This window comes from Salmo salar, chromosome 27 (assembly GCF_965601325.2).
Source record: "Salmo salar chromosome 27, fSalSal1, whole genome shotgun sequence".
NCBI lineage: Eukaryota > Metazoa > Chordata > Actinopteri > Salmoniformes > Salmonidae > Salmo > Salmo salar.
In genome coordinates this window covers 10,499,154-10,511,405 of record NC_138317.1, presented here as the reverse complement: position 1 = coordinate 10,511,405, position 12,252 = coordinate 10,499,154, and the positions used below count along the sequence as shown (strand labels likewise).

Below are 12,252 nucleotides of genomic sequence, written 5' to 3'. Positions count from 1 at the left end.
ACTACGGTTTGCATCTGCACATGGGGACAAAGATCGTACTTTTTGGAGAAATGTCCTGTGGTCTGATGAAACACAAATAGAACTGTTTGGCCATAATGACCATCGTTATGTTTGGAGGAAAAAGGGGGATGCTTGCAAGCCGAAGAACACCATCCCAACTGTGAAGCACGGGGGTGGCAGCTGTGGGGGTGCATTGCTGCAGGAGGGACTGGTGCACTTCACAAAATAGATGGCATCATGGGGAGGAAAGTTATGTGGATATATTGAAGCAACATCTCAAGACATCAGTCAGGAAGTTAAAGCTTGGTTGCAAATGTGTCTTCCAAATGGACAATGACCCCAAGCATACTTCCAAAGTTGTGGCAAAATGGCTTAAGGACAACAAAGTCAAGGTATTGGAGTGGCCATCACAAAGCCCTGACCTCAATCCTATAGAAAATTTGTGGGCAGAACTGAAAAAGCGTGTGTGAGCAAGGAGGCCTACAAACCTGACTCAGTTACACCAGCTCTGTCAGGAGGAATGGGCCAAAATTCACCCAACTTATTGTGGGAAGCTTGTGGAAGGCTATCTGAAACGTTTGACCGAAGTTAAACAATTTAAAGGCAATGCTACCAAATATTTATTGAGTGTATGTAAACTTCTGACCCACTGGGAATGTGATGAAAGAAATAAAAGCTGAAATAAATCATTATTTCTACTATTATTCAGACATTTCACAGTCTTAAAATAAAGTGGTGATCCTAACTGACCTAAGACAGGGAATTCTTACTAGAATTAAATGTCAGGAATTGTGAAAAATTGAGTTTAAATGTATTTGGCTAAGGTGTATGTAAACTTCCGACTTCAACTGTACAGTATATACACTACATGACCAAAAGTATGTGGATGCTCATCAAACATCTCATTCCAAAATCATGGGCATTAGTATGGAGTTGGTCCCCCCGTTTGCTGCTTTAACAGCCTCCACTCTTCTGGGAAGGCTTTCCAAACGATGATGGAACAATGCTGCAGGGATTTGCTTCCATTCAGCCACAACAGCATTTGTGAGGTCGGGCACTGATGTTGGGCCTGATTAAGCCTGGCTCACAGTCGGCGTTCCAATTCATCCTAAAGGTGTTCAATGGGGTTGAGGTCAGGGCTCTGCAGGCCAGTCAAGTTCTTCCACACCGACCTCGAAAAAACATTTCTGAATGGACCTCGCTTTATGCACGGGGGCATTGTCATGCTGAAACAGGAAGGGGACATCCCCAAACTGTTGCCTCAAAGTTGGAAGCACAGAATCGTTTAGAATGTCATTGTACACTGTAGCATTAAGATTTCCCTTCACTGGAACTAAGGGGTCTAGCTCGAACCATGAAAAACAGCCCCAGACCATTATTCCTCATCCACCAAACTTTACAGTTGGTACTATGCATTCGAGCAGATAGCATTCTCCTGGCATCCGGCAAATCCAGATTCGTCCTGTCGTACTGCCATATGGTGAAGCGTGATTCACGTCTCTTGAGAATGAGTTTCCACTGCTCCAGAGTCCAGTGGTGGTGAGCTTTACACCAATCCAGCCGACGCTTGGCATTGCTCATGGTGATCTTAGGCTTGACCTGCGGCTGCTCGGTCATAGAAACCCATTTCATGAAGCTCCCGACGAACAGTTATTGTGCTGATGTTGCTTCCAGAGGCAGTTTGGAACTCGATGGTGAGTGTTGCAACCGACAGACGATTTTTACATGCTACACACTTCAGCACTCGGCAGTCCCGTTCTGTGAGCTTGTGTGGCCTACCTCTTCGCGGCTGAGCCGTTGTTGCTCCTAGAAGTTTCCACTTCACAATAAAAGCACTTACAGTTGACCGGGACAGCTGTAGCAGGGCAGAAATTTGACAAACTGACTTGTTGGAAAGGCGGCATCCTGTGACGGTGCCACGTTGAAAGTCACTGAGCTCTTCAGTAAGGCCATTCTACTGCCAATGTTGCTATGGAGATTGCATGGTTGTGTGCTTGATTTTATATACCTGTCAGCAACAGGTATGGCTGATGTAGCTGAATCCACTAATTTGAAGGGGTGTCCACATACTTTTGTATATATAGTGTATATACCATTGCCTACAGTAGGCTACATAATAATATTTCGAGTGGGACAATGTCTCACCTAATGATATAGATGAAGCCATAGGCTACTCACAGTGATGGCCGATGCGCTCATCGTGGCAATAGCCTATCTCATGATGAGCAACTTTGAAAAACAGTGCTGCTGTTCGCAAAAAAAATGGGAGTTGTTGAGAAAAATGTGTTTCTATCGGTTGTACTGACAGATTAGACTTTTCAGAAGTAGGTATTTGCTTTCCAAACTGTACGTTTCTCCCACAATTGAATTTTTAAATCTTCAAAAGGCAAACTGACAACCGCAAACAACCATAGAAATATAATCCATAGATGGCAGTTCAAGTCTGGACTGGCATCCATTGCTAGAGTACCCATGAGTTTATCAGTCAAATTGCCAGGGTAAGAAGTTATAAAACCTTTCTATGTCTATGTCTATGGCCACAACGCAACAAGCTGTATATTTGGCACGCATGCTGGCCAAATTGCAGCATTCCCGACTGTAGGCATACTGGTAACTGCCAAAATAAAGGAAACACTTGAGTAAACGAGGGATACAAAGTATATGTTATGGTGTGGGGTGCATTTTCCTGGCATGGTTTAGGTCCACTTGTAGAATTTCTGCCAAGGCGCATTGAAGCTGTTCTGGCAGCTCTTGGTGGTCCAACACCATTTTCATTAAGACACTTTATGTTGGTGTTTCCTTTATTTTGGCAGATACCTGCATGTGAGTGTGATAAAAAATAAATCCACAATAATTTTTTATTAACTATTGATCCTCTGTGGCATAATATACACTACATATAATGATGCTCTTTGGTGTGGCGTGATAAAACTATTTAAATTTTATTTTATTTTTTTGCATCTTCGGCTTTGGCCCAGCCCCTGACTCACACAACTGACCAGTCACATTTATTTATTATGCCGTTTTTTTATTTTATTAATCAGTTACCCAATAAAGGCTGGGCACCCCAGTTACCCACGTGGGCCCCCTAGCTTCTCTCCTGCCCCATGTGATGATTAGCAGAGTGGCAGAAGGCTGCAGCAGGCTGTCTACACTCATTGAGAGCGGGCTCATGAGTCCTCCTGTGGTTGGCGGTTGCATAAAAAAATATATATATATATACTATACTGAACAAAAATATAAACGCAAAATGCAACAATTTCAACGACTTTACTGAGTTATAGTTTATATAAGTAAATCAGTCAATTTAAATCAATTCATTAGGCCATAATCTATAAGTATTTCACATGACTGGGCAGGGGCCAGCCTGGGTGGGCCTGGAAGGGCATAGACCCACCCACTGGGGAGCCAGGCCCAGCCAATCCAAATGAGTTTTTCCCCACAAAATGGCTTCAATACAAACAGAAATACTCCTCAGTTTCATCAGCTGTCCGCGTGGCTGGTCTCAGATGATCCCACAGGTGAAGAAGTCGGATGTGGAGGTCCTGGGCTGGCGTGGTTACACATGGTCTGCGGTTGTGAGGCCGGTTAGATGTACAGCCAATTTCTCAACAACAAAAAAACGTTGGAGGTGACTTATGATAGTGAAATGAACATTACATTCTCTGGCAACACCTCTGGTGAAGATTCCTGCAGTGAGCATGCCAATTGCACGCTCCCTCAAAACTTGAGAATTCAGTGGCATTGTGTTGTGTGACAAAACTGCACATTTTAGAGTGGCCTTTTATTGTCCCCAACACAAGGTGCACCTGAGTAATGATCATGCTGTTTAATCAGCTTCTTGATACTACACACCTGTCAGGTGGATGGATTATATTGACAAATGAGAAATGCTCAATAACAGGGATGTAAACAAATTTGTCCACAAAATTTGAGAGAAATAAGCTTTTTGTGCGTATGGAAAATTTCCAGGATCTTTTATTTCAGTTCATGAAACATGGGACCAACACTTTTTATGTTGCGTTTATATTTCTGTTCTGTATACATATATACAGTTGAAATCGAAAGTTTACATACACCTTAGCCAAATACATTTAAATTCAATTTTTCACAATTCCTGACATTTAATCCCAGTAAAAAGTCCCTGTTTTAGGTCAGTTAGGATCACCAATTTCTTTTAAGAATGTGAAATGTCAGAATAATAGTAGAGAAAATGATTTATTTCAGCTTTTATTTCTTTCATCACATTCCCAGTGGGTCAGAAGTTTACATACACTCAATTAGTATTTGGTAGCATTGCCTTTAAACTGTTTAACTTGGGTCAAACGTTTCGGGTAGCCTTCCACAAGCTTCCCACAATAAGTTGGGTGAATTTTGGCCCATTCCTCCTGACAGAGCTGGTGTAACTGAGTCAGGTTTGTAGGCCTCCTTGCTCGCACACGCTTTTTCAGTTCTGCCCACATATTTTCTATAGGATTGAGGTCAGGGCTTTGTGATGGCCACTCCAATACCTTGACTTTGTTGTCCTTAAGCCATTTTGCCACAGCTTTGGAAGTATGCTTGGAGTCATTGTCCATTTGGAAGACCCATTTGCGACCAAGCTTTAACTTCCTGACTGATATCTTGCAATGTTTCTTCAATATATCCACATAATTTTCCTCCTCATGATGCCATCTATTTTGTGAAGTTCACTAGTCCCTCGTGCAGCAATGCACCCCCACAACATGATGCTGCCACCCCCATTCTTCACGATTGGGATGGTGTTCATCGGCTTGCAAGCCTCCCCCTTTTTCCTCCAAACATAACGATGATCATTATGGCCAAACAGTTCTATTTTTGTTTCATCAGACCAGAGGACATTTCTCCAAAAAGTACGATCTTTGTCCCCATGTGCAGATGCAAACCGTAGTCTGGCTTTTTGATGGTGGTTTTGGAGCAGTGGCTTCTTCCTTGCTGAGCAGCCTTTCAGGTTATGTCGATATAGGACTCATTTTACGTTGGATATAGATACTTTTGTACCTGTTTCCTCCAGCATCTTCACAAGGTCCTTTGCTGTTGTTCTGGGATTGATTTGCACTTTTCGCACCAAAGTACAGTCGGTATGACGGCTGCGTGGTCATATGGTGTTTATACTTGCGTACTATTGTTTGTACAGATGAACGTGGTACCTTCAGGCATTTGGAAATTGCTCCCAAGGATGAACCAGACTTGTGGAGGTCTACACATTTTGTATTCTGAAGTCTTGGCTGATTTCTTTTGATTTTCCCATGGTGTCAAGCAAAGAGGCACTGAGTTTGAAGGTAGGCCTTGAAATACATCCAAAGGTACACCTCCAATTGACTCAAATGATGTCAATTAGCCTATCAGAAGCTTCTAAAGCCATGACATAATTTTCTGGAATTTTCCAAGCTGTTTAAAGGCACAGTCAACTTAGTGGATGTAAACTTCTGACCCACTGGAATTGTGATACAGTGAATTATAAGTGAAATAATCTGTCTGTGAACAATTGTTGGAAAAATTACTTGTGTCATGCACAAAGTAGATGTCCTAACCGACTTGCCAAAACTATAGTTTGTTAACAAGAAATTTGTGGAGTGGTTGAAAAATGAGTTTTAATGACTCCAACCTAAGTGTATGTAAACTTCAACTGTAATACATATATAATTGTTTGCATCCTCTTGGGCCCCCCAAGGGGCTGGGCCCAGGGGCTTCAGCCCTGGTAAACCCCCGCATAAATCCGGCCCTGCCTTCCCCAATGCAATGCTTTTAAATCCATAGACAGGTAATGTGCAAGTGCACACTTTGGGAGAAGTGTGAAGAATTGAGGCATCACTGTGCTATGGAAACAGACATTATAGCCATCTTGGCCTTGGATCAGAATGGCCTCCTCACTCACACACCTTCTTGTCGCTGAGGCCAGACACAGTGTCGATGTACTCCTCCTGGATCATGAAGGCTGCCAGGTTGGCCGTGTAGGAGGCCAGGAAGATGACAGCAAAGAAGGCCCACACCAGCACCATGATCTTACTGGTGGTTCCTCTGGGGTTCTCCACGGGCACTGAGTTATTGAAGACCAGAGCCCACAGCAGCCAGATAGACTTCCCTATGGTGAATTTAGAGCCCCCTGTCTCTGGATAGAGAGAGGTCGGGGGGAAGAGGGGGGGAGTGGGAGAGACAATGAGTGAGAGAGAGAGCGAGTGAGAGAACGAAAGAGCGAGAGAACGAAAGAGCGAGAGAGAGAGAGAGAGAGAGAGAGAGAGAAAGGAATGGACATTGAATGGAAAAGAAATATCCCCAGGGTACTACTCACACTGGTATGTAACTCATCACGACTACTTCAATTGCTTCAATGGTGATAACCTGAAATAATAATGACCATACTGTAATAAATTACTTACTCTTTGCACTTTGCAGGCTGCGGTTGTAGCCGACGGGACTGAAGAACTCGAAAATAAAGACTGTGACAGCAACCACGGAGAGGCACATGACGAACATCATCACCCACACAGCTGGGCTGTACGGCTCTGAAACATCACATCAGAAAGACAAGGGTTCTGTTCCAAGGTTCTCGCTAGCTTGCTACTTAGAATGAAGCTATTGACACGTCCCAAATGGTACCCTACAATTCCCTAAATATAGTGGGGTCCGAAATGATCGACACCCTTGATAAAGATGAGCAATAATGATTGTATAAAATAAATAATTAGAATACTGAGCTATATTGTATGCTCCCAAATATTGGGTCATTATAATATTTTATACTAATAAAACTGCTTAGAGAAAAATATTTTGTTAGTAATACCTTTTTCCTCAAAAGGTAGGGGGCAAAATGATTGACACCCCTAAATATTCTTATAAATGAAGTAGTCAAAGGTTTCCTAAAGATACTTATAAATAAAGTATTCAAAGGTTACTAAACCTTTGACTACTTTATTTAAAATAATATTTAGGGGTGTCAATAATTTTGCCCCCTACCTTTTTGAGAGAAAAAAGTATTACTTGTTAAACAAAATCTCTTTCTCTGAGCAGTATTAGTATAAAATAATATACATTCACAATTTTTCTTCGTTTGATCCTATATTCTACATTGGGTCCCATATTCCTAGCACCCAATGACTACACAAAGCTTGTGACTCTACGAACTTGTTGGAGACGTTTGCATTTTGGTTTTGTTTCAGATTGTTTTGTGGCCAATAGAAATGAATGGTAAATATTATAATGTGTCATTTTGGATTCACTTTTATTGTAAATAAGAATAGAATATGTTCCTTAACACTTCTACGTTAATGTGGATAATCCTAAATTAATTGTGAATAATGATGATTGAGAAAGTTACAGCGGGTCAAAGATCGTACCCCCAAGACATGTTAACTTCTCACCATTACCAATTACAGGGGAGGTTAGCATTTCTGGGGTGTATGATCTTTGACCCGCTGTAACTTTCTCACTCATCATTATTCACGATTCATTCAGGATTATCTCTAAGCATGGTAGCATCCACATTAATGTAGAAGTGTTTAGAAACGTTTAGAAACATATTATATTCTTATTTTTACAATAAAAGTGACTCCAAAATGACACAATAATCATCTGAAATACAACCGAAACTAACTGTAAAAGCATCCAACAAGTTTGAAGAGCTTGATGCAGTCCTTGCATGCTAGAATTATGGGAACAAATACTCAAGTTTTGACTACTTTATTTATAAGAACCTTTAGGGGTGTCAATATATTTTTTTAATACAATATAGCTCAGTATTTCAATTATTTATTTTATACAATCATTATTGCTCATATTTATCAAGGGTGTCAATAATTTGGGACCCCACTGTAGTGCACTACTTTTTTCTAGAGCCCATTGAGCCCTCGTCAAAAGTAGTACACTACACAGGTAACGGGGTGCCATTGGGACACAGACAATGTATTGGACACGCATTAGATGGTTGCTCGACCTCATCCCTTTAATAAGGCTTGTAAATGGACAAAGTTTCGATCCAAGAGTGGATGCATATTGTGCATTTACTAGCCTTATTAAATATATAAGGGTATGTGGTGGAGCATTTGTGTATGTTAGTTTTTACATGGCCCAGCAACCCTCTAACAAGTGATGTGTGTTTAACTATACAGACAGATTACAGGCATGCATTCTAAGTGATATGCTAGCTTTGACATTGGAACATAGCCAAGGAGGGAATTCTACAAAAAAGCCATTCTCAAACCACTACACTCGTGCCATCAAATCCCTGAGCCGACAAGGTAAAAATATGTCGTTCTGCCCCTGAACAAGGCAGTTAACCCACTGTTCCTAGGCCGTCATTGAAAATAAGAATTTGTTCTTAGCTGACTTGCCTAGTTAAATAAAGGGAATATATATATATATATATATATATTTAAAATAGGTAAAGATTTAAAGGGATTGTTTTGTGGTAACATGATTTTGATTGGATACCTGTGAAGTAACTAATTACATGTATTAATGTGTTATTACAAAGTAATGAAGCAATTGCTCTGTAATTGCATACAGAGGAATCAGGAATTGCCTTTAAATCATTTTCAGATTCTGTCTGACCTTAGTCATAGAGGAGTAACCTACAATATCAAAAATATTAAGGTCAAAACAAGATGGTTGAGAAAATGGTTGAAGGTCTCAAGAAAACAGCCTTAAAAGAAAGAGTCAGGCTTGAAGAGCCAAGATTTTCTTGGCAAGAGATTACTCTGGGCTCTGGCCAGCTAATACACACTAAGAGCAAACCAATGACCCTTAGGTTACCATCAAATCAGTGACCCTTGATTCAGACTAAATGGCCTTGGGGTAAAAAAAACTTCTGGGTGGCCATTGGATACAGAATATGTCCAGACTGTCTACTAAATCTTAGTTGACAGACAGATATAAGTCTGAAATGAATCATTCAGGGTGAAAAACTACATCCAGTCTGTGCTGTTTGAGTGTCTGAAACTAAGGCTACATCCAGTCTGTGCTGTTTGAGTGTCTGAAACTAAGACTACATCCAGTCTGTGCTGTTTGAGTGTCTGAAACTAAGGCTACATCCAGTCTGTGTTGTTTGAGTGTCTGAAACTAAGACTACATCCAGTCTGTGCTGTTTGAGTGTCTGAAACTAAGACTACATCCAGTCTGTGCTGTTTGAGTGTCTGAAACTAAGGCTACATCCAGTCTGTGCTGTTTGAGTGTCTGAAACTAAGACTACATCCAGTCTGTGTTGTTTGAGTGTCTGAAACTAAGACTACATCCAGTCTGTGCTGTTTGAGTGTCTGAAACTAAGACTTCATCCAGTCTGTGCTGTTTGAGTGTCTGAAACTAAGACTACATCCAGTCTGTGCTGTTTGAGTGTCTGAAACTAAGACTCCATCCAGTCTGTGTTGTTTGAGTGTCTGAAACTAAGACTACATCCAGTCTGTGTTGTTTGAGTGTCTGAAACTAAGACTACATCCAGTCTGTGCTGTTTGAGTGTCTGAAACTAAGACTACATCCAGTCTGTGTTGTTTGAGTGTCTGAAACTAAGACTCCATCCAGTCTGTGTTGTTTGAGTGTCTGAAACTAAGACTACATCCAGTCTGTGTTGTTTGAGTGTCTGAAACTAAGACTCCATCCAGTCTGTGTTGTTTGAGTGTCTGAAACTAAGACTACATCCAGTCTGTGCTGTTTGAGTGTCTGAAACTAAGACTCCATCCAGTCTGTGTTGTTTGAGTGTCTGAAACTAAGACTCCATCCAGTCTGTGCTGTTTGAGTTCATGTCTGAACTAGCTTGTCTTACGTACAGCACAGCCGTCTCCTATGGCCAGATTGCTGTGTACTACTGAGTCATATCTGATGAGCTGCCATTACCTCGGTGCATTTCACACTGTATAATCTAAGATCTGGCTGCAGATTTAAACGTACCATCACGTCTCAATCGACAGCTGTAGGATTAAAATGTCTGCCTTGTTTGCAGACTGAGTCTCTCTACATGGTTGGGCAAAGACTAGAATTACGCTCAGGCGATTTGAAATGTAGAGGCGTTACCTTAGAGACATATTTTATCTGAAATATTTTCACCATTCATTACCGAGGAGCGACATAGCCCATTTGGAATACTGAATGGGTTTATGGATTTTATTTGAGAACCCTGTGAAACATTGCTTGACAACTTTGATACTAAACCAAGAGAGAGAAATCGAGGTTTTCCTTGTTAATGTGGGATAATGTTGGCTGGGTTGTCAGGTGTGTGTTACCATAGACCCTTCATAGCCCATCATAGGCCCTTCATAGCCCCTTCATAGCACATCATAGGCCATTCATAGCCCCTTCATAGCACATCATATGCCCTTCATAAGCTCTTAGTCTGCCCTGCTCACCAAGGAAGGCCGACGGCGAGACGGTGCCGTTGCTACGGGAGACCATGACGCTGATGCCTGTCTCCACGAAGGGCACGGAGAACTCCACAGCCTCCGACCTCTCCTTGTTGACGGTCAGGGAGCCAATGGCCATGTCGGCCCGTTTATAAACCACCTGGTGGGCGGGAGGGGAACTGCAGTTAGGAACAGAAAGAAAACGGGCCCATTCACGTTCACAGGCACTCACTTCCAGCTGTCTCAGTAGTAAAATGGTTGCGTTAACGAGATTCGAGGGCGAGTTGAGCGACTGAGGTAGCCTCGCGGAGAGAGAAAAGGGACACCGGCACCGGGTAGAAGGAGCCTAGCACCCGGTGGCTGTGTAAGCACAACACACCCTTAACCGTGCTGGTATATAACATCCCCTTCTCTGTTAACCACCCGTATTAATCCCGGCCCTCAGAGGGGGATTGGCTTTCCTGGAAATAACGAGGCATCTGCCCAAGACTCCAACCCAAACACTCCAGTTACTCTTCCATGGGAATACTAATCTATTTGACTTAGTCTCATTCTGTCTCCACATTTACTTTTAGGGGATTTTGAGGTGGAATTGCTTGGCACCCCTTGAATACGTTTTTTTGAATACGAAAAGAAAAGAGAAGAAGAAATGAATGACCCTGACCTCCCCGACCATGCCATTCCACTGCCCATCACTCCCCCTCTTCCCATGTCTGCCATTGGTCACCAGGTAGAGGTCATAGGAGAAGCCCACTATTTTGGCCAATCGCTTGAGGACGTCAATGCAGAAGCCTTTGCAGCAGTGCTTCGACGATTTCTCATCCACCGGCACACTGTGGTTACAGAGAGAGAGAGGGGGAGGGAAGGAGAGAAAGACAGGGGGGGAGAGGGTTAGAGACAGGAGGCAGAGGACAGAGAGAAGCAGAAGGGAGACACAGAAGGGCAAGGAGGAATGTATGAATTATTAGCGAGAGCTGTAGTAGCTGGATCAATACTGCCTGTAGGTGGACTGCACATCAGGACAGACAGGAGAGGAGAAGGAGGACTGCATTAAAACAGGATTAAATGCTATTTTTCTGTGTGGGTTACCCTCAGCAGGGGACGAGGAGATTTAACGGGACATACGTGGACTCTTTCCAAGCATGTAGCTTTACAACAGGGAAGTGGACAGAAAAAGCCTGATGGTAGATCAAAAAGCTACATTTATCTGGGCAAATATCAATGTGTGGTCCCTCCCTGTATGCCCACTATGATAACCCACCAGTCAGTGCCGGTTTTAAGATTCTAATGGAATGTTCAAAGTAGGCTAATTAAATGGGCCAATCTCCCTGAGCAACTCAAACTGATGGAACGTTCAGCAGGCCTTGTTACCAGGCATCAGAGACAGACTGGGAACACACAACACACTCATCAGACCTTTAGAGACCAGGCCAGACTGTGAAACACTGAGTGAGAGTATATAAAAGAGGACAAGAGAGAACATACAACAGCATGTCAATAAGAAAAACGGGCAAAGCACGTGTTTACTGGTTAGACTAAGCTGCATCCAAAAAAGTTACTTTAAGGGGAAACTTCAATCAAAAGTTCACATTTGAGGTTTTGTTAATATTTCAAATGATAATTTTATGAGTGTACAAAACATTAGGAACGCCTTCCTATTATTGAGTTGCACCACCTTTTGCCCTCAGAACAGCCTCAATTCGTCGGGGCATGGACTCTACAAGCCTCGAAAGCGTTACATAGGGATGCTGGCCCATGTCGACTCCAATGTTTCCCACAGTTGTGTCATGTTGGCTGGATGTCCTTTGGGTGGTGGACAATTCTTGATACACACGGGAAACTGCTGAATGTGAGAAAAACAGCTGCGTTGCAGTTCTTGACACACTTAACCCGGTGCGCCTGGCAC

At 42.4% G+C, this 12,252-nt stretch overlaps 1 protein-coding gene across 1 annotated transcript in view; it reads right to left on the bottom strand.

Annotated features, from left to right (window-relative positions):
* grin2da (glutamate receptor, ionotropic, N-methyl D-aspartate 2D, a) overlaps window positions 1–12,252 on the bottom strand; it is a 64,739-nt gene that overhangs the window by 11,558 nt on the left and 40,929 nt on the right. The window contains exons 7-10 of the mRNA XM_014177454.3: window positions 11,011–11,179; window positions 10,353–10,506; window positions 6,399–6,524; window positions 5,901–6,130 (exon numbers count right to left, since the gene is read on the bottom strand). Of these exons, the coding sequence (XP_014032929.3) occupies window positions 5,901–6,130; window positions 6,399–6,524; window positions 10,353–10,506; window positions 11,011–11,179 (679 nt within the window). The remainder of the gene's footprint in view (window positions 1–5,900; window positions 6,131–6,398; window positions 6,525–10,352; window positions 10,507–11,010; window positions 11,180–12,252) is intronic.